The sequence below is a fragment of the Hemiscyllium ocellatum genome, chromosome 35, assembly GCF_020745735.1.
Source record: "Hemiscyllium ocellatum isolate sHemOce1 chromosome 35, sHemOce1.pat.X.cur, whole genome shotgun sequence".
NCBI lineage: Eukaryota > Metazoa > Chordata > Chondrichthyes > Orectolobiformes > Hemiscylliidae > Hemiscyllium > Hemiscyllium ocellatum.
Window position 1 is genome coordinate 37,116,826 of NC_083435.1, and position 22,688 is coordinate 37,139,513.

The 22,688-nt window shown below is 44.9% G+C and overlaps 1 protein-coding gene across 6 annotated transcripts; it reads left to right on the plus strand.

The window, feature by feature from the left end:
* The first annotated feature begins 1,467 nt into the window (after positions 1-1,467).
* Positions 1,468-21,330, plus strand: LOC132832680 (class I histocompatibility antigen, F10 alpha chain-like). 6 transcript variants are annotated; one of them, XM_060850771.1, is made up of 8 exons: positions 1,468-1,667; positions 2,853-3,113; positions 11,610-11,885; positions 12,002-12,280; positions 18,363-18,482; positions 18,928-18,960; positions 19,658-19,693; positions 20,886-21,330. In XM_060850771.1, exons 1-7 carry the CDS (start codon positions 1,616-1,618, stop codon positions 19,687-19,689), a joined length of 1,053 nt encoding a protein of 350 aa, XP_060706754.1. In that variant the 5' UTR covers positions 1,468-1,615; the 3' UTR covers positions 19,690-19,693; positions 20,886-21,330. The 6 variants fall into 6 exon arrangements, 5 of the variants coding, with proteins under 5 accessions (XP_060706754.1, XP_060706756.1, XP_060706753.1 ...); XR_009646964.1 differs by lacking the exon at positions 1,468-1,667 and adding an exon at positions 2,076-2,407 and having other exon boundaries at positions 18,928-19,002; XM_060850770.1 differs by lacking the exons at positions 1,468-1,667; positions 20,886-21,330 and adding exons at positions 2,077-2,407; positions 20,715-20,875.
* Positions 21,331-22,688: the final 1,358 nt, after the last annotated feature.

Here is a 22,688-nt window from a genome sequence, read left to right on the forward strand (position 1 = left end):
CAGGAAGTTAGAATTTGGAGTTTGTAAAATGCTAGGGGTGGATGGGTGAATGCATTGCATGGTCCCTTTAAAAGATCGTGTGCTTTATCTATGCTTAGAGATTTAAAATGTATGTCCATGAGCAGCAGCTTGAAAGTTTGCACATACACAGACAACACCCAAACTGACACATTACATTGAAAGGCCATGCAGATAGCAGGCTAAACACCAGTTTTTTTTTCAATACAACAGGCTTTTGAATTTAGCCAATTAATTTGAGCAGCAACTTAGATACCAAAAATCTATAAGGTTTAAGGCTGATGATTTTAACAACAGAGAACCAATCCTATTGTGTGAAATATTGATATGTAATTAAGGGGATAAAGGAAGGGGGCAGTTGAATAAAGACCTCAGAGCTAACTGCCCTCCAGCACAGCCAACAGCCCTCAGCTCTCAAGAGAGAATCACTGGCTCTCACAGCCTCATCTGTGTCTTAGAAAACCACCATCAAAATAAAAATGGTGCAGCTAGTTAATATTCCTGACTGAAGAATTGTCAGAGCAGGCACAGAACATTCCAGAAGACACGTAACATGGCCGGAATTTTGAGGGACTAAATTTTTTTATCTATAAGTTGGACTGGTCTTTATTGGAAAAACATGCAATTTGAATCTTGCTGTAATTGGGAATAGTTAGAAGTTAATCGGGATTAATTCTGCTTGATCAGTTTCGTTAGTTTGTTCCCTGTTAGAGTTCGATAAATAGATGGTGACGAGTTGATTTTAAAGTGAGTGTCAGGGATTTATTTTATTGAACCAATTGAAGTTGCTGAGAAGCAGGTTACACCACTCGGCACACCCACTTTTACAGATTATGAGGTGAGGGGCTCCTCTTTGGGCATTTCGGTTTAGTTCACAGGGCGGGGGTCTCAACCTCCACTTTATAACACAAGGAAATTCTTCGCAGTTTTAACTCTCTGCTCTTCATCATGAGTTACCAATACTTCACAAAGGGAATTCTTGAACTCCAACAAAGTCGTCTCTCCAAGAGTGTGATATGGGTCTGATTTATTTCCATGGCCTTATCCACTTTGCAATGTTACTTTGTTTGATCTTTTCAAACTTTGACCAAGTTCTTCCGTTAGATTTTGAAATTGTTTTCTTTCAGCTTCTGGTACAAGTTCATATGAACATGAGACGGCTGTTTTTAGAATCATCGATTCATAGACTCCCTACAGTATGGGAACAGGCCATTTGGCCCAACAAGTCCACCCTGACCCGCCGAAGGGTATCCCACAAAGACCCCACACCCTGTGTCCTGCCAACGGGAGAAATGTCAGTTTTCCCTGTGTCTGTTTCACAGCGAGTAACTCAACCTGTCTGTGTCTGATCTCCCTGGGTACTGGTGACAGAAATCTGTTCATCTCTTTATTGGGTTTTTTACTGAGACTGGGACTGAGACTGGTTCGGCAGCTTCAAGTTCAGGAAATGATCAAATTACTTTGTCGATCAGGAAATGGCATCATGGTAGAAACAAACGTTTATTTTGGTTATTTTTCAGTTTGTGAACAGCAGATATTTTCCAATCACTGTTTTCTTCCCAGATCCTGATTGGAATAGGGAGAGTGGATTCCCAGAATGTTGCTGATCCTTCTCTCCATCTCCCTGTGCTTTTCCCGGGTCTCTCCCGGTAAGTACAGAATTCAGCTTTCCATTCTCTCCCTCTCTCTCTCTCTGTGTCTGGGGTGAATGTGAGTCTCTTGGGGAGAGTTTGAAATGGGGGATGTTTGATCAGCCGCCTGTTATACAGCCAGCCTGATCTTTTACACATTGAAGGCAGCACAGTCTGGGAGACTCTGATGGGATTTGTGTCCAGGTCTCCTGACAGCAGGATGTAGAAACCCCGAGATCAGAGAAGCTCCGAGCAAATGGGAAATGGTTCCAATGGAGAATTTTAATTTTCACATCGATTGGGAGAAGCCAAACAGCTTCATCATTCCTGGTCTAAAGTCTTGTAAACACTGCGGGGAGGAGAAGGAGACTCCATGTTTAACCCAGCCCAGGCCCAGCTGTGATGCCCTCATGGTTGAATAGGCCGGGTTATCTCAGACACCAACATCCTACTGGCCGTGTATAAAGGGCTGATTAAAAAGCTCAGTGAAGGACAGTGGGGATCCTGCTCGGGATTGTCCATCCCCCTGTTTGACAGAGAGACTGTTCACACAGTGACTGTCCCCCATGGTCTCACACTTCATCCTCCCAAATATTCCTGTTTCTCTTCATTTCAATCTGGATTCACTCACCCCACACCTTTCTTAGTTATGGATAAACCTGCCCTCGGATTATCCTGAATTCCTCACTCTAGATGGACCATGGGCAGGAAAGTCCCTTCAATATTTTTCTTCCATTTATGCCAAGTTCCTGTTCCAGGTTAGTGACTTTCTGTTTAATATCCAATCACTGGATTGTGTCGCAGCCTCTCCCTGTGTCCACACTGATTCCATCGAGTGTCTGAGTGACTCTGACTCTGTGTTTACTCCCTGTTCTGAGAGGCTGCAGCAGCTAATTCTGACCCAGTTGAATCTGATTCTGTTGATTATATCAGACAGGATTCTGACAGTGTTATAATTTGGTGGGTTATTGGAGATTGTCACTGTGTGGATGGGCCTCACTTTGACCAGCTGGAAGTGTGTGTAATTATTTTCAACCTGACCTTTACAGATATAACATGTTGAAAGTGATTTTGAGGGCAATCTCTCACATTAGTGATGTCCCTGATGTCTGTGATGGGATTCTCGTTTTGTAGCCCAGGTATATTAATATGATGTTTATGTTGGTGTTGAGTAATTCCCTGCTTTTATTGTTTGTTTTACAGAGACTAATGTATACAGTGGAATGTATACAATTGTTTCTGGAATTAATGACTTTCCTGAGTTTATAAACAGTGCAACAGTCAATGGAGTTATAATAGCTTCTCGTGACAATAAATCCCAGCGGAACATCCCCAAGCAGCAGTTCATGGCAGAATTCTTCAATGAGAATTTCTGGGATTATGTCACAGAGATAGTGAACAGACATGCAAACATGGCAAGGGAAACAATGAGTGCAGTAATGAAGAGGACAAACCAGACATCTGGTAAGATGTGGCTGATTGAATTTCCCTGTTGGTTGTTCCCTTTCATCATAAAACCTCATTCATTTCCCAACACTGACATTTTGGTCCAGGATTGGGAGAGACATGATAGGCCTCAATGCTTCCCCTATTTCTGTGAGCCTTTTCTACTCCAGCATTCAGCCCATCTCTTCATACCTTTTGAGGGAAAATAGGGAAGTGTAAACACAATGTGGTCAAAATGTTTTACATAGGTTCAACAAAACATCTTAGATTTTATAGTCCATTCCTCTGTTTGCAAAGCCCATTGAAATCTCAGCTTTCAGTGTGACCCACCTTCCAACCATTGCTTTCTCAGATGTTAGACTTTATCTGTGAGAGTCTGAGTCACGGAGCAGAGTCAGGTAACCTTTAATGTGATCGACAGCTTCAGTTACAGCATTGCAAAAAGGCACACTAAAAGCTTCAGAATGTCTGAACTTATACAGTTTAAGCTTAGAGTATGCGCCCCCTCCAACTCATCAAATATCAATGACTCAAATCTGTTCTCTGAATGTAAAGACTGTATGTATCTGAATAGCATCATCACCTGTACATGTCCCAAAGATTTATTTGAATAAAGTAGATTTTTGAAATTAAAAAATAAATTAGCCATGGGCAGCCAGCAGCCATTTTGTGCCGCTCAGTCATGGGAGCCCTAACACCGGACAATGACACACAACTTGGTTCTTCCTATTATGTAAGTATCTCTGTTTCTTCAAACCTGGTACAATGCAGTAACATCTTACAGGCACCCCGAAAGTAGACATGTCACTGCAGCATATCACAGGATAGGAAAGTATCGCAGATGCTGGAAATCTGAAATTTAAACAGAAAATGCTGGAAATTCAAAGCTGACCAGGCAACATCCATAGAGAGAGAAAGAGAGTCGATCAAGGGTTGTGTAAAGATTTGTAGCTCGGGTACAGGTTGCTGTGGTTATGGGTATGTTCACTGAGCTGGGAAGTTGATGTGCAGATGTTTTGTCCCCTGCCTCGGTAACATCTTCTTCAGTGTTTCAGAGCCTCCTGTGAAACGCTGCTGTACTGTGTCCTCTGAAATTTATTTGGTTCCATTCCTGCTGCTTCCGGTTACTTGTTCCGGTTGTTCGTTGGAGTGGTCGGTATATTGGGTCTAGGTCAATGTGCTTGTTGATAGAGTCCCTGGATGAGTGCCAAGCTTCTAGAAATTCTCTGGCTGTCCTCTGATCAGTTTGTCCTACAATCGTTGTGCGAGTTTCCCTTCTTGAGATTCTTACACGCTTGATGCAACTGCAATCCGCCAACTTCTGTGAACAGCCACAACTTATTTAAGCAAGTACAAGCTTTTTGGAGAATTACTTAATACTGTTCACGATGCTTGCAGAGCATGTCAAGTGAGGGTCACTGAATAAGGGAACAGTCCTCTCTTTATACACAGTCAGTCATGCTTGTGAGACACAACCCCCTGTCACTCTGCCATAGTCACACACCTAGGAACAGGCATAGTATATGCCACCAAAAACATTTAAAGTGATTGCTTTCAGAAATAATCTAATGTGTGATTAGATTATTCCTTATTTTTCTACTGCCATCTGCAATAGTTTAGCATTTGTAGAGTCTGATTGATTAGATTATCACACTTTGCCTGCAAGACAGAAAAACAACACCCCCAACAACCTCCCAGAGTTGTTTAGCATTTAATTTCTAACATGTTAGTAGAACAAATTAACCATTTAACATCTTAGTTGTGTCAACAAGTTAAATTGGTCTTTGCCATCCCTACCAGGAACAGCTGGTCGTGGTGTTGAGTGGTTAGTTGGTGTTCATGGATGTCGATTGCTAGTTGTTTGCCTGTTTGTCCGATATAGTGTTTCGTACAGTCTTCGTATGAATCTCACCCAGGTAACTGTTGTGTTGTCTTCTCTGCTGTTGGTTAGTCATTTTGTTTTGGAGTGCCGTTCTCTTTCTGTGTGTCGCAAAAGAACTCTAACAAAAACTGAAACATCTTCTCAGCAGATCCAAACACTCCATACAATCATCACAGGAATTCCTAGACAACATTAAGAACATAAACATGGATAAGGATGAAGCAATGGTTTCATTCAATGTAATAACACTGTTCACTTCAATTGACAAAACTCTAGCCAGAGAGACAACAGCCAACCTCCAGGACAAACAGAACAGGTGACGTGACAGGGAACCTCCCAACAAGGTCTGCAGACTCACATTACTAGACCTGTGCTTGAGGACACACTTCCCATTCAACAACCAAATACATGAACAGATCAATGGGCCACCTATGGGCTCACCCATCTCCGGGCTCAGAGCACAAGCAGTGATGCAGAAACTGGAACAAACAGCCCTCCTATAAATCCAACCCAAACTCTGAATCAGATACTTGGTCAACATCTTTGTAGTTATTAAGAGAACAGATATAGAGAATACATATTATATTATTGATTCTGGTCATAGGGATCAGACTTACGAGAGGGGAGGAAACCAACAGTCAACTCCCATTCTGGATGTGACGGTAGAAAGAACACAGAGCGGTGAATGTACCACAACAGTGTACAGAAAAGCCACACACATGGACCAGGTCCTGAACTACAACAGCAACCACCCGAACACACACAAGAGAATCTGCATGAGGACCCTGTTCAAAAGGGCTACACCACACTGCAGCTCTCCCGACCTATGAAGGGAAGAAGAAGAACACCTCTACAGAGTCTTCACCAAGAAGGGATATCCCCACAACTTCATCCGCAGATGCCTAACAGACAAACCATGTGACCAAGAGATGCCACAACCCAACACACTAACTGCCCTCCCTGATATAAAAACGTCTCAGACTGACAGCCAGATTTCTCCACCCACTGGGATCCATGACAGTCCATAAACTGACAGGCACGCTCAGATATCACTCACCAGGACAAAAGACCCCACGCCCATCATGTGCTAGACTAACATAATTTACAGGATTCCATACGAAGACTGTATGAAACACTATATCGGACAAACAGGCAGACAACTGGCAATCTGTATCCATGAACACCAACTAACCACTCAACACCACGACCAGCTGTCCCTGATAGCCACACACAGCAACGACAAAGACCACAAATTCAACTGAGTCAACACAACGATCATAGTGTAAGCCAAACAGAGGACAACCAGACAATTTCTATGGCATGGCACTCATCCACAAACTCAATCAACAAGCACAATGACCTAGACCGACAAAGAACAATCGGAAGCAGCAGGAATGGAGCCAAATAAATTCCAGAGGATACAGTACCGCAGCACTTCACAGGAGGCTCCGAAACACTGAAGATGTCACAAGTCAGGGGACAAAACATCTGCACATCAACTTCCCAGCTCAGGGAACATACCCACAACTACAGCAAAGAGAGTCAATGCTTCAGGTTCAAGATCTGCCCATTCTGAAGCAGGGTCACTGGCCCTTGTTTCTGTCTGCACTGATACTGCCAGACATGCTGTGGATTGTGAACAAGTCTCATTTCTATTGGAAAAAAATAGCCTTTTTTGCCATCAATCCCACCCAAATCCCCCCCCCCCCCTCACCCAGCCTCCCCACAAGAAAGCAACCCGACGGCTTGTGAGCTCTCCTTCCCACACTAAGAAACCCAGAGGCAGCTGCTGGAGATCACACTTGGCACAACATTAAATATTAATTTCACCCCATATTGATGTATGAAGAAAACACGAGCAGCTTGCTCAGCAATCCAAACTGTCAAAGCAATAAACTAATAACTTTTTAAACAACATATAGCAAAAATAACAAAACATAAATTGCAAAGTGGAAAGATAATTAGGAAAATCTGTTTTCTGTTTTTAAGAAGCAGAGCGAGAAAGAGACGGGGAGGTCACAGTCTGGGTCATGGTGAAAGGGAGGGAATTGGGTTGGCTTTGGGAGTTGGGTTGAACTCCCACCAAGAGCTTCCATTCTCCTCTGGTGGTGCAGACGATGAGCTGGTCTTGATGGAATTCATACAAATGAGGGGCTGAAAGGGAATTTCCTTCCAGCCTGGGTTTCCCTCTTCTCCGGGTCCAGTGTGTCCACAGGTTATTCCACGGGATGAGATGGGGGACAAGAAAGAGAGTGAGTGAGTGAGTGTGTGTGTGTCACACTGTGTGGATCCAGTTAGATCAGAAGAACAAAATAATTCTGAGTATGAACCTTGCACAACGTAAGCCCTGATACCAGAAGCTTTTATAAACTGTATAAAAAGGAAGAGAATAGTGAAAGTAAATGTTGGTCCTTTACAGGACAGAGCTGAAAATGTGTTGCTGGAAAAGTGCAGCAGGTCAGGCAGCATCCAAGGAAGCTGACCTGCTGCCTGACCTGAGCTTTTCCAGCAACACATTTTCAGCTCTGATCTCCAGCATCTGCAGTCCTCACTTTCTCCTTTACAGGACAGAAACAGTGAGGTAATAATGGGGTATTCAGGGATAGCAGAAATGTCTCTGTTGTCACAGTGTAAGGTAGCACTGTCCTCCCAAAAACTGCAGTTACTATCAAGGAACTTGGTGCAATTGCTGTAACTGGGGAGAAGGTATTACATAAACTGATGGGATTAAAGGCAGATAATTCCCCCAGGGTCTGATGGCCTGCACCCAGAGGTATAAAAGGATTTGTCAACAGAGATAGCGGATGCATTAGTTGAGATATTCCAAAATTCCCTGGATTCTGGAAAGGTACCTGTGAATTGGAGCATGCTAATGTGATACCCTTATTCAAAAAGGAGTTAGGCACAAAGTGGGAAACTGTAGACCAGTTAGCTTGACCTTTGCCGTGGGGAAGCTGCTGAAGCCAATCATAAGGGAGGAGATAACTAAACATTTAGATAAATGAAGCTCAATTCATCAGTGCCCAGTGGATATGGTTGATCTAGACTTCCAGAAGGCATTTGACAAGATGCCACATAAAAGACTGATCCTGATGGTCAGATCCTTGGGGGTTAAAGGTAGAGTATTGGTTTGGATAAAGGATTGGCTAATTGACAGAAAACAGGAGATCAGGAAAAATGGGTCTTTCTCTGGGTGGTGAACTGTAAATAATCTTGTGCTGCATGGTTCAGTTCTCAGACTTCAATTAATTACAATCTGTATAAATGATCAGCTAGCAGGGTCAGAGTGTATCATAGTTAAACTCATGGATAATACTAATATTGGTGGGAAACCAGACTATGATGAGGAGATAATAAGTTTCCAGATGGATATTAGTGAGGAAAATGGGCCAGACTCTGATAGGTGGACTAGGGGAAAGTGAGGATTGCAGATGCTGGAGATTAGAGTTGAGAGTGTGGTGCTGGAAAAGCACAGCAGGTCAGGTAGCATCTGAGGAGCAGGAGAATCGACATTTCAGCATTCCTGATGAAGGGCATTTGCCCAAAACATCAATTTTCCTGCGACTGTGACAGGTGGAGTGAATAAGTGTGGCTTGTCCATATTGGCTAGAAAATAAGGAGGCAAATTTTAATTCACTGGCAAGTAGATTCACAGTGTGTCAGTGCAGAGGGATCTGGGTGTTTTTGAGCATGAATTGCAGAAAGTAGATATACAGGTGCAGCATCTCATAAGAAAGGCAAATGGAATACTGGTATTTATTGCAAAGAAGTGTTGTTACAGTTATATAAGGCATTGGTGAGTCCACACCTGAAGAATGATGTCCGGTTGTGGTCTCCTTACCTAAGGGAGGATGTGGTGGCATTGCAGGCAGTTCAGAGGAGGTTCACCAGGCTGGTTCCAGGGATGAAAGGGTTATTGTACGAGAATCAATTGAATAGCTTGGGCCTGGACTCACTGGAGATCAGAGGAATGAAGGAGGATCTGATTGAGGAATATATAATGCTAAAGGGGATTGATAAGATTGATGTGTAGCAGACGTTCCCCTTGTGGGACAGTCTCGAACAAGAGGTCATAGACATAGAGAGAGGAGGTCGGTTCAAAACTGAGATGAGAAGAAACTCCCTCTTTCAGAGGGTTGTGAATCTGTGGAACTCACTGACCCAGAGTGGGGCAGAACCAATCAACAAATTCAGGAAAGAAATGGCTATGTTCCTGATGGAAAGCAGGATAAAGGGGGATGGGAGCAGGCAGGAAGGTGGAGGTGAGACCAGGATAAGATCAGCCATGATCATGTTAAATGGTGGAGTGGACTCAAAGGGCTGACTTGCCCACTCTCCCTCTGAACTCCCATGTTACTAGAATTAACTGGGAATGTGTTTGAAAGCAGCATATCAAGTGTAACACTGGAATATATTACTTGTTGTCATTAAAACAGAGAAAAAAAAATTGTAAAGTAAATAAAGCTAGGGAGGAAGAAATATTTTTAACAAATAAAGAAATTGATGGAATGATCATTAACATTATTCATATTTAGTTATGAGCCAATCAGCAAACAGTGGGATAACGAATGAATTGAGAACCGGAGGGACATGAAAGAGAATATTTGACTGTCACGGTCCATTCAGGATCTGGAGATATTTTTGAATCACGTTGTGCAGATACATTGTGACCCCTTTGGGCCAGCTGGGACTTGGAACAGGGCATTCTGGGAAACTGCCTCAAAAGAGGCCAACTCATTCTGTTTAATTTGTGAGGAATGGATTAAACAACAAGAACAAAATTGAAAGAACTGCAATAATTAGAGGAAATTGGACATAGAGTTGTACAGCTCAGAACCACACCCTTTAGTCCAACTCATCCATGCAGACCAGAAATCCTAAACTGATCGAAGTCCCATTTGCCAGCATTTAACCCATATCCTTCTAAACACTTTTTATGCATAAACCCATATCGATGTTGATTAAATGTTGATACTGTACCAGCCTCTATCACTCCCCCTGGCATCTCATTCCATAATTACACCATCCTCTGCATGAAAAAGTTGCCACTTAGGTCCCTTTTACATCTTTTCCCTCTCACCTTATACCTATGCTCTTTAGTTTCGGACTCCCCTACCCTGGGAAAAATAACTTGGCTATTCACCTTATCCATGCCCCTCATGATTTTATAAACTTCTAAAGATGACCCCTAAGCCGCCAACACTGAAGGGAAAATAACTCCAGCCTATTCAATTTCTCACTCTATTTCAAACTTTGTAAATCTCTTCTGAACTCTTTCCTATCACAGGAAGTCCAAAAATTAGCATAGCACTCAAAACGTGGCTGAATCAGTGGACAGCGCACGGTGGCACAGTGGTTAGCACTGCTGCCTCACAGCGCCTGTAGACCCGGGTTCAATTCCCGACTCAGGCGACTGACTGTGTGGAGTTTGCACGTTCTCCCCGTGTCTGCGTGGGTTTCCTCCGGGTGCTCCGGTTTCCTCCCACAGTCCAAAGATGTGCGGGTCAGGTGAATTGGCCAAGCTAAATTGCCCGTAGTGTTAGGTAAGGGGTAAATGTAGGGGTATGGGTGGGTTGCGCTTCGGCGGGTCGGTGTGGACTTGTTGGGCCGAAGGGCCTGTTTCCACACTGTAAGTCTAATCTATGATAGTTCAACTCCTGTACTCAATCCACTGACCAATAAAGGCAAGTAGACCAAACACCTTCTTCACTATCCTGTCAATCTGTAACTCCACCTTCAGGAACTATGACTCTACACCCCAAGGTCTGTTTGTTTGGTAACACTCCCCAGCACCATATCATTAACTGTAGAAGTGCGACTATGATTTATCCAAAATTTACCTAAATTAATCTCCATCTGCTACTCCTCAGCCCATCTGATCAAGGTCCCATTGTAAAGATGATGAAGGGCTTATGCCCAAAACGTTGAATTTCCTGTTCCTTGGATGCTGCCTGACCTGCTGCGCTTTAACCAGCAACACATTTTCAGCAAGGTCCCATTGTACTCTGAGATAATCTTCTTCACTGCACGCTACATTTCCTATTTTGGTGTCATTTGCAAACGAACCATTACTAACCATTCCTCCTATTTGCACATCCAAATCATTTATAAAACTGACAGAAAGCAGTGGACACAGGGTCATGAGTAGCTTAAAGAGATTGATCCTCATCTCCATTCAGCCAGGCTCAGGGGAAGAGATTTCACAGCCCCACGCAGGGAGAGGGTCCTTGTAAATAACACACAGAGTCCGATCGTGGGTCAGTGCCTGTGGGAGGCTGACGGAGTGGTCACAGTCAGACATGGACTACATCCCCCAGAATGCAGCCTGTGATCGAAAGAAACGATCAGAAGGACTGGGCCTGTCATTCCAGGACAGTGGGAATGTGAGCGCTGGAATTCTGACCTGGATCGGAGAGCACATTGCTGATTTGCTCCAGGTTGAGGAGTGAGACAGCAGCTGGAGAAAGGGGCAGTGCTGCCTGAGTCTGGGACCCTCTGACAGCACAGGCCTTGGGGATTAGCCCCATGTGTAACCGCCTCTCCCTGGGCCTGATATAGGATCCCCATTCCCCTTAAATGAGATTGTTCCTCTGGTTATTAATTATTAATTATCGATGACTGATCGCTGGCAGGATTTCACATTTTTCAACGGATAGCTACTGTTGAGATCAGTGATGATGGCAGCATTAAGACATCGATGAGATTTGGCTTTGATGGAGAAGACTTTATCAGTTTAGACCCAAACAGAATGAAATGGATCGCATCCAATTCCATCGCAGTGATGACTAAAGAGAAATGGGATTCTGATGATTCCTGGAACAACTACTGGAAAAGACACCTGGAAGAAGAAGATGTTGAACATTTAAAGAGATATTTGGAAGCTGGAAAGGAATATTTCACAAGGAAAAGTATGTATTTCTGTTTTGCTCCATGTTCTGATCTAACCTCACTGATCTATGAAACCGTTCTCCCATTCCATTCAGTGTCTGTCTATTGTTTGTATTTTCACCCTTTCCCATCACAGTTCAGCCTGAAGTGTTCATCTCCAGGAGGGAGCCCAATGGTCAGGACAAGCCGCTCACTCTCTCCTGCCTGGTCACTGGGTTTTATCCTGTAGACATCGAGGTGACCTGGCTAAGGAATGGAAAGGTCATGTCTGGGATATATTCCTCGGGGGTTCGACCGAACCACGATGAGACCCATCAGATCCAGAAAGAGATTGAGATCAGTGCTGGGGATGAGGATCAATACTCCTGTCAAATTGAACACAGCAGCCTGGTAGAGGCCCAGCTCTATCAGTTGGGTAAGGGACTGCAGTATGTGTGAGTGTATGTGTGTGTGTGTGTGCGTCCTGTCTGTTCCACCATTCATTGAGGTTGCTCTGATCTGTCCCTCACTCCCTTTACCCATTCCTGCTCCATGTCTTTTGCTGCTCTTCCCCAACAAAACCCTCCTGATCTCAGGCTGGAAATATTCAATTGATCCTCAGTGCTCACAGCAATTTGGTTAGAAAACTCCAGATTTCCATCAGTGAATTTCCGAGGTATTGTTTCTTGATTTCTCTCCTAAATGGTTTCACTCTCATTTGAAGATGGTTCTCCCTTGTCCTGGATTCCTACACCAGATTATTCCTGTAGTGATTATACCAAGGTCAGCCAGCTGCACCCCGTCAATAGGAGGTCCCTGATTGGGCTGTTAACCTAATCCAATCAGGGAGTCCTGACTGACATTAAAAAAAGGGTGTGTCAGAGGTATTGAGGGTTTGGCAGCTGACTCTGAATGAGGTGCTTCTAAAGTCTAGGAATGTTCATGTGTAAATAACGAGTGGCTTGGTGAGTGAATACGAGCTTCTGTAGGGTTATTTCAGGGGCAATGAGGTAAAGCACGATCCTGAAGAAACTTGCTCACAACAGGCACCTTTCAGTCAGGGAAGCATTTGTTTGGGCAACTTGACTCATCAATCCTGCGATCAAGGACTGGGCCCAGTTTCTGAAAATAATGCGGCATATTGTCTGGGCAACATCATTGTGGCAGCTGAAAAGGAACAAGTAATTCTCCTGACAGCCTGTGGAGCCACAGCTTATTGTGTTATTGGGACCTTAGCTTTTTCTGAGGCACGAGATACTAAAACCTTTCAAGAATTAATGAAGATAATTCAGGAATATTATAAGCAAAAGCTTCCTCTAATTCTGAGACACAATTGTTTTTATTTGGTAATTCAAGAACCAGGGATATCCACATCAGGATTCCTGACGAGGTTAAGAAGACTGACAGAAGCATGTGAATTTGGCTTAACCTTTAATGAGATGCATAGAGAATTATATGTGGAATTACTGATGTAACTGTGATGTTATTAATGATGTCACTATGTTGCAATTAATTATGCAACTATGCAAAAACACCTACTGGCTGAATCCCAACTGCACTTCAGGCAGCTACTACAACTGGCTTTATCATTGGAAAATGCAGCAAGTGGAGCTCATGAATTACAGCGTATTCGAATGGAAGTGGACACCCTCGACAATCCGACTGAACTTGGGGAACACCACCTGAGTGCAGGCAATTACATAGCCTCAGTCAGGACATATCGATCAGAGGGACTCGAGGTTGGCTCACAGCAAACCCCCAAACCAAGCCCCGGCAAATGGTTAGAATTTTCTTCAAGATCCTGGCCATCAAGCCATTGTGTTTCTGTTGGGAACATGGAATTGAGACAGCAAAAGAGCCCCACTGGGCTTAAACTGAGTGAGATAACTTATAGGCTGGTATCCTGGAGGGTAACCTGAAAAATCAGTCCATATCTGGTTTGGAACAGTCAAATTGCTTCCTGACATCAAAATCAGAACCAACCAATTTAAACGTCTGGTTAACTGGTCATTCTGTTCTGATGGAGGTCGATCCGAGTGCAGCTGTATCAGTGATCACAGAACCAACCTTTAACAAGATTCACTCTGAACTCCAACCCTTAACTTTGCACAAGATCTTGGCCAGACTGAGAACCTCAACTGAGGAAGCTTCAGAGATCAGGGGTACAACTTCAGTTCCGCTCTTTCACGGAAGGCAGCAGGTTCAGTTACCAATGATTGTGCTAAAAGCTTCAAATCCGAGCTTATGGGGAGAAATCAGTTGTGAGAGATTCACCCCGAATGGCTCAATATATTTCAATTAGAAACTGGCTGCTTGAGTGAAATTCAATTTAATTACCTGTAGATCATCCAGGAAGATCTAGGGGTTATCAGAGGAGCCAAACTACCTTGCATGTTGACCAGGAATCAATCCCATGATGCTGTAAGGCCTGCCCAGTGCCATTGGCCTGACAGGCAAAAGTCAAGGCAGAAATTAGAAGGCTGGAAAGTGAAGGAATGATCAAACCAGTCCAGTTTGTGGAATAGGCAGCAGTGATTGGAATGGTACTGAAGCCCAGTGGGTCGGTTTGCCTTTGTGGGGATTTTAAACAAAGTGTAAACTGCTTTTGACAGCAGAATAGATCGCCAGACCCTCAGGATTTGTGCCCAACGTTGGTGCAGGATGGGAGTTCTCCTTCACACAGCTGGACATGAGCCACACTTCCTTGCAATTGTGATCAGACCAGGTTCCCAGATGTATGCTACAATTAATATCCATCAGGGATTGTACCAAGATACAAGACTGCCATTTGAGGTATTGTCAGCCTGTTCGATCTTTCAGTGGACAATAGAGAACATCTTGCATGGTCTACCCCAGGTCGCCATTTACTTAGATGGTAAATTAGTCAATAACAGGGAAAACTAATAAGGAGCAGTCAGAGAACTGGATATAGTCCGAAGGTGGTTTTCCAAGGCAGGCATTTGCCTAAGAAGGGGAAATGTGTATCCCAAATGGTCTACTTGGGATACAGATTCGACAACTCTGGGTTATACCTGTTGGAAGATAAAGTGAGGGAGATCAAAGGTGCTCTGGTTCCTACGTCTGTCCAGGAACTTACGTCATATCTTGGGCTGGTAAATTATTTTGGAACGTTTGTACATAACCTGGCCTCCGTCCTGGCACCATGACATCAACTCGTGACAGAAAGGATCAGCCTGGGAAATGGTTGCAAACATAAGACCGAGCTTTCAATGAAGGAACGATACAACTGTCATCCTCTAAGGATTGGCACTCTGTGATCCCAAGAAAGACCGAGTATTGACATGCAATGTCTCCCCGCACAGCATTGGAGTCGTATTAGCTCATGGTGGATCAGTGGAGAGGAACATCCAAGAGCATATACGTCTAGGACTTTGGCCAATGCAGCACGTAAATACACCCAGATACAGAAGGAAGGATTGATGGTCATATCTGGGGTCAGGACATTCCACCAATACCTTTATGAATTAAAATTTGTGATAATCATGGACTACTTGGTGTGCTTAAAGAGACAAGGCAGGGCCACCCTGTAATTTTGGGCCACCTTCAATGGTGGGTTCTAATACTAAGTGCTTACAATTGCAAGCCAGAACACTGCCTGGGAGGCTGAGTAGTGAATGTGGATGTATTGAGCTGCCTACCATTAGCAAATATACCACTGGTAGCGCCCCCCCAGTGGAAAGGTCTGTAATGGCATTAAACTTTCTGGACAAGCTCCTAATCAGAGCTGACTATCAGGCTTGGGACACAGAAAGATCCAATCCCTTCAAACCGGAAATAACTTGTATTTATGGGGGGAACCAAAAGGCACTTGAAATCCTTTGAATTGAAAAATGTTTGGACCCAGAGATACCAGCTCACGGCAGAGGATGGAATATTGTTAGAACTTGTTAGAGAAAGTGTGATTATCCTGAGTAAAGGCTGCTGCCAAACTCCAGCTGAACTCCACCAGGGATCTCTACAATGAAATGTGTGGGGAGACATCGCATGTCAACACTAGATCTTTCTTGGGATCACAGAGTGCCAATCCTTAGACAATGACAGTTGTTTCATTACTTCATTGAAATCTCGGGCTTATGTTTGCAAGCAAGTTAAAGCGTTCAGCCATCTCTGACACACACACCACCCTGTGGCTGAACACTTTAACTCCCCCTCTCACTCTAACAAGGACATGCACGTCCCTGGGCCTCCTCCACCGCCAAACCCTAACCACCCGATACCTGGAGGAAGAACGCCTCATCTTCCACCTTGGGACCATCCAACCACACGGGATCTTTGTGGATTTCACCAGTTTCCTCATTTTCCCTCCCCACACCTTAATCCCAGAAGAAACCTTCCAACTCAGCACCGCCCTCTTCAACTGTCCCACCTTTCCATCTTCCTTTCCACCTAACCACTTCACCCTCCTCTTCGACCTATCATCTTTACCCCCACCATCTACCTATTGCATTCCCAGCTGCCTTCCCCTCACGCAACCTCCCCCCAACCCCTCCCATTTATCTTGGGCCACAAGCCTCATTCCTGATGAAGAGCTTACGCTCGAAACATCGATTCTCCTGCACCTCAGATGCTGCCTGTCTGGCTGTGCTTTTCCAGTGCCACACTCTGACCCTGACCAATGAAGGCAAGATGCCATACGCCTTCTTTACCACCGTATCTACTTGGGTGATCACTTTCAGGGAGTTATAGATTTGAAACTGAAGATTCTTCTGTCTATCAATGCTGTTCAGAGTCCTGCCACTAACTGTATCCTTTTCCTTAACATGTGATATCCCAAAGCACAGCACCTCACAATTACCTGGATTAAACTCCATCGATCATTTTTCGGCCCATATCTGCAACTGAGTTATATAAATGATGAAAAGCAATGGAGCCAGCACCGATCCTTGTGGCACACCACTGGTCACAGGCTTCCACTCCAAAAAGCAACCCTCTTAGACCAACCTTTGTTTCCCACCTTGAAGCCAAGTTTTATATTCAGTTAGCTAGCTTCCTCTGGGTCCCATGTGATCTAACCTTACTAACCAGTCTACATGCAGAACTTGGTCAAACACTTTGCTGAAGTCCATATGGACAACATCTACCCCTCTGCCTTCACCAATCTTCATTGATACCTCTTCAAAAAACATTGTTAAGTTACAGAGACACAATTTCCCACACACAAAGCCATGTTGACTATCCCTAATCAGTCCTTGCTTTCCAAATGCATGTGAGTCCTATTCCTCAGAATCTCCTCCAACAATGTACCCACCACTGATGTATGGCTCATTGGTCTATAGTTCCCTAGCATTTCATTACAGCCTTTCTTAAATAGTGCCACCACATTAGCCAACCTCCAGCCTTCTGGCATCCCTCCCTTGGCTATTGGTGATCCAAACATCTGAGCTAGGTACGCAGCAACCTCTTCCCTAGCTTCCCACAGAATTCTGGGTAACACCTGATCAGGTCCTGGGGATTTATCTACCATTGTGCATTTTAATCTTCAGTACCTCCTCTTCTGTAATGTGCACTGTTTTCAAGCCATCACTATTTATTTTCCCAAGTTCCCGAGCTTCCATGTCCTTCTCCATGATACATACTGACACAAAATATGTGATTAGTATCTGACTGATCTCTTATGGTTCCACACATAGACAGCCACATTGATCTTTGAGGTGCCCTATTCTCTAACTATTTACTCTTTTGCCGAAATGTGCTTTTAGAGTCTCTTCGGATTCTCCTTAACTGCATTTGTGAAAGCTGTCTCATGTTCCCTTTTTGTCCTCCTGATTTCCCTCTTAAGGATACTCCAAATGCACTTATACATTTCTTGGGATTTACTCAATCCCTGCTGTCTATACCTGACAAATGCCTCTTTCTTTTTCTTTATCAGAACCTCAATTTCTCAAGTCTTCCAGCATTCCCTACATCTACCAGCCTTGTCCTTCTATTATCATGCAGTGGTCAAACCCCTCTGTTATGTAAAAAGAATAACTCTAATAGTGAACATGACACAACACAGAACACCACAACTGGATACCTAACAAGGCCCCATCATCCAGCCCACTGTGGCACCCAAACACCATTCCATTGGTACTCAGCATCCCCGACACTCACCAGTGAGATCCCAAACTGCTCCTTGCCCAACCACTGAGGAAGTGCCTTTCTGGGACACCTAACTACACCCCTCCAACCCTTCACTCACTCCTTCACCTCACCCAAGGCCGATCTACCCCACCAGCATGAGCAAGGACAGGACACAGAGATATTGGTGAGAATGGGAAGTGAAATGTCTGGGGAGGTCACCCCCAGGACAGGTACAACACGATGTTTATACCCCTATCAATGGGATCCTTGGTGACTTCACTGGAGAGTGAAATCGGGTGCGGGTCAAACCAGCATTTCAACCAATCCCAACAATTCCCAACAGCCCGGAGGGTTATAATTGTTCCCAATCAACACAGAGTTAGAAATAAATCCAGGGACAGAGAGAATCCTGATATATTTCCAATGTGTTTCAGAAAATCTGAAAAGCAATTGGCTGCATTCCCATCTTGGAAGTCTCATTGCATCAATGGTCATTCTATTGGCTGTTATTGTCGGGATATTCGGAATAATCATCTGGAAAATATCACGGAGAGGTAAGAATCAGAGAGAGGGGAATGTAGAACTGAGGGGACAGAGTGAGTGTGGGGGAATCTCCGATACTGAGAGTACAGGGCACTATGGGGAACGGAACTGATTGAATTCCCACACATGGATACACACGTATAAACACATCTCGTTCCCTGTCTGATCTTCCTTTATGTGATTGGCCCAGACCAGGTCTAATATTGATCATTAAACCCACTGCACCCAATCAGATCCTCACTGACTGAATATTAATGGAATGGAAGGGATTTTCTGCATCTGGTGGGGATGCAGCGGAGGGGAGTATGCGAATGAGGATTTCTGACACAATCTCTGTAAAACCTTGCTGACTGCCTTGTTTGTGTGCCATCACCTTGATAAAGTTTGAACATCTGTTTACAGTCTCTGAGAATGGATTATTCCCTATCCTAATGGATGTTTATTTTATTTCTGCAGGTTCACCAAGTGGGACCTACACAACAGCTCCCAGTAAGTGACTGAGGGGACAGAGTGTTGGGAATGATGGATAAGGTAATCGGAGAGGTAGAGTAGATTCTTACAGTGTGGAAACAGGCCCTTCAGCCCAACCCTCCGAAGAGTAACCTACTCCCCTATTCCCTATTCCCCTATCCTATATTTACCCCTGACTAACACACCTAACACCATGGGCAATGTAGCATGGCCAACTCACCTTTGGATTGTGGAAAACTGGACCACCCGGAGAAAACCCACACAGACACGGGGAGAATGTGCAAACTCCGCACAGTCACGCAAGATGGGAATTGTACCCGGGTCCCTGGTGCTGTGAGACAACAGTGCTAACCACTGAGCCACCGTGCTGCCCCTATTAGAGTGTAGAGTTATATTTGCCAGGGTGTTGCTCAGGGTGACGGGTCTGTCTCCTCACAGTGCTGTTTCTCAGCCAACACTCTCTTATCGTCCTGTTTCTCTACTCCATGTCCCCAGTGTCTCTCCTTCGAACTGTCACCCTCCATTCCCTTCCCCCACTGCCCCTCCCTCCACTCACTCACCCTTAATTCCCACTGGGGGGGGGGGGGCTCGGAGAGTCCGGTTAGTTAATGCTGAGGGGGATTAAATCCTGGGTCCAATGAGTGATAGAGAATATCTCACACTGTCTCATTTTATATTTGAGAGAACTTCACATGTTCGGTTTTTATTTTCTCAGCTTCTGATATCTCTGGTGCAGCTTCTTCATGATTCAGTAAGTGACATGGCAACTTAACATTTTTACATCCCTCCTGACCCTGTCCCACCCTCCCAGACACTGTTAAACCCTGTCAGACTGATTCCCCTCCCCTCCTGACCCTGTCCCACCCTCCCAGACACTGTTAAACCCTGTCAGACTAATTCCCCTCCCCTCCTGACCCTGTCCCACCCTCCCAGACACTGTTAAACCCTGTCAGACTAATTCCCCTCCCCTCCTGACCCTGTCCCACCCTCCCAGACACTGATAAACCCTGTCAGAGTAATTCCCCTCCCCTCCTGACCCTGTCCCACCCTCCCAGACACTGTTAAACCCTGTCATACTAATTCCTCTCCCCTCCTGACCCTGTCACACCCTCCCAGACAGTGTTAAACCCTGTCAGACTAATTCCCCTCCCCTCCTGACCCTGTCCCACCCTCCCAGACACTGATAAACCCTGTCAGAGTAATTCCCCTCCCCTCCTGACCCTGTCCCACCCTCCCAGACACTGTTAAACCCTGTCATACTAATTCCTCTCCCCTCCTGACCCTGTCACACCCTCCCAGACAGTGTTAAACCCTGACAGACTAATTCCCCTCCCCTCCTGACCCTGTCCCACCCTCCCAGTCACTGTTAAATCCTGTCAGACTAATTCCCCTCCCCTCCTGACCCTGTCCCACCTTCCCAGTCACTGTTAAACCCTGTCAGGCTAATTCCCCTCCCCTCCTGACCCTGTCCCACCCTCCCAGACACTGTTAAACCCTGTCATACTAATTCCTCTCCCCTCCTGACCCTGTCACACCCTCCCAGACACTGTTAAACCCTGACAGACTAATTCCCCTCCCCTCCTGACCCTGTCCCACCCTCCCAATCACTGTTAAACCCTGTCAAATTAATTCCTCTCCCCTTCTCACCCTGTCCAACCCTCCCAGTCACTGTTAAACCCTGTCAGACTAACTCCCCTCCCCTCCCCACCCTGAAGTGATTGCCTTGTGTCTGTCCATTCCTAACCTTGTGGGTTTCCTGGGCCCCACTGCAGGATATTCCTGGAGCCTCATTGTGGAATAACGGGACTCTCCTGTTCCAATGTGAACATGGACACCATTATCTATCCTTCCTTATCACAGCAGACACACAGCATTACGGCTCATTGCTCACACCCAATTCCTTCAGGACTGAGATCAATTTTTCTGGGAATGTATTTCCACAGATTGAACAGTGAATCCCAGATCCCCAGGTTTGGATCTTGGTTCTTCAAGTGAGATCTTCTCAAGTCATGTTTCCATCCCGTCTCAATGTGAGCAGTGTCACCGTCAGAGGGATCTTCACGGATGGTTCCTCCCTCACAGATTCTCATCCTCACTGTCTTCAGTGGGTCAGTGATTGACCTGAAATGAAGCAACGTCCTGAAGGAACTCAGAGACAGTTCTTATATTGAAAGAAATTGATTTTGCATCTGACGTTAACAAATTTCAAATGTTATGCAAATCTCTGTACATAAATATCAGTTTTACATATTCTAATTCTGAGATAAATATATAAATATTATAAATCTGAGTTATTGTTGAATACTAAGTTTGATCACTACTTATCGCCATTGTTTAAATACAATCACCAATATGTGTCATTTGTAATCATTAAAAGTTATTTATTGACTTATTGATTTTGATAATTTTTTAAATGATTTCACAAGAATGATTATATTCATTTACACAGCAGCAGCTTGTGGCAGTTGCTGTGTTCAATTTGGGCAGCACGGTGGCACAGTGGTTAGCACTGCTGCCTCACAGTGTCAGAGACCCGGGTTCAATTCCCGCCTCAGGCGACTGTCTGTGCAGAGATTGCACATTGTCCCTGTGTCTGCGTGGGTTTCCTCCCAAAGTCCAAAAATGTGCAGGTTAGGTGAATTGGCCATACTAAAGTGCCCGTAGTGTTCGGTGGAGGGGTAAATGTAGGGGAATGCGTGTGGATGGGTGGCGGGTCGGTGTGGACTTGTTGGGCCGAAGGGCCTGTTGCCACAGTGTGATTAGATTACATTAACATGACTTAATGTGAACTGGGGGAGTTAAGACCATATCCATCTGCCTCTATTGTAAAATCCAAATCCCAGATGATAACTCCATACCTGTCAACACAATCAGGGAAAGTCCATTCCCAGAGAGTGGGAACACACAAGTGTGAGGGAATGGAGATTGTGTCAGAACCTGATGGAGATTCTGGAGATCGCTTCCATTCCATCGATATTCCCTGAGGATGTGAGTGTGTGTCTGGTGGGTTTGATGATCAAAATCACACTTGTACTAAAGGACATAGCTGCTAGGCTGGGTCTGCAGCAGGTGGTGAGGGAACCAACCTGAGGGAAAAACATACTTGATTCCACCTTTCCAATCTGCCAGCTGCAGGTACAAATGTCCATGACAGTCTCAGTGAGAGGGACCTTCGCACTGTCCTTGTGGAGGCAAAGTCCCACTGTCACATTGGGAATAACCTCCATCGTATTGTGTGGCACTATCACTGTGTTAAATGGAACAGACTTGGATCAGATCCAGCAGCTCAAGCCTGGGTATCCATGAGGCACTGTGGGCCATCAACAGCAGCAGAACCGTACTCCAGCACAATCTGTAACCTCATGGCCTGGCATAGCCCCCACTGAACCATTAACACCGAGCCAGGGGATCAACCCTGGTTCAATGGGGAGTGCAGGAGGGCATGCCAGGAGCAGCACCAGACGTACCTGAAGATGAGGTGCCAACCTGGTGAAGCCACCAAACAGGCGACTTGCATGTCACATAACATAAGCAGCAAGTGATAGACAGAGCTTAGCAATCTCACAACCAATGGATCCGATCTAAGCTCTGCAGTCCTGCCACATCCAGCCAACTCACTGGAGGCTCCACAAATATTCCCACTCTCACTGATGGAAGAGCCTATTACTCCTGATAGGCCTGAAGGTTTCACAGCAATCTTCAGTCAGAAGTGTCGACTGAATGATTCATCTCAGCCTCCTCCAGTG

What these genes read in the sequence shown, in the direction of transcription:
- LOC132832680 (XM_060850770.1), top strand. Translation starts at nt 2,350, where the DNA reads ATGGGCAGGAAAGTCCCTTCAATATTTTTCTTCCATTTATGCCAAGTT. An exon ending in ATGCCAAGTTCCTGTTCCAG is followed by an intron (nt 2,408 to 2,852) that starts GTTAGTGACTTT and finishes TTTGTTTTACAG; the next exon opens with AGACTAATGTATACAGTGGA. An exon ending in GACCTACACAACAGCTCCCA is followed by an intron (nt 18,961 to 19,657) that starts GTAAGTGACTGA and finishes TTATTTTCTCAG; the next exon opens with CTTCTGATATCTCTGGTGCA.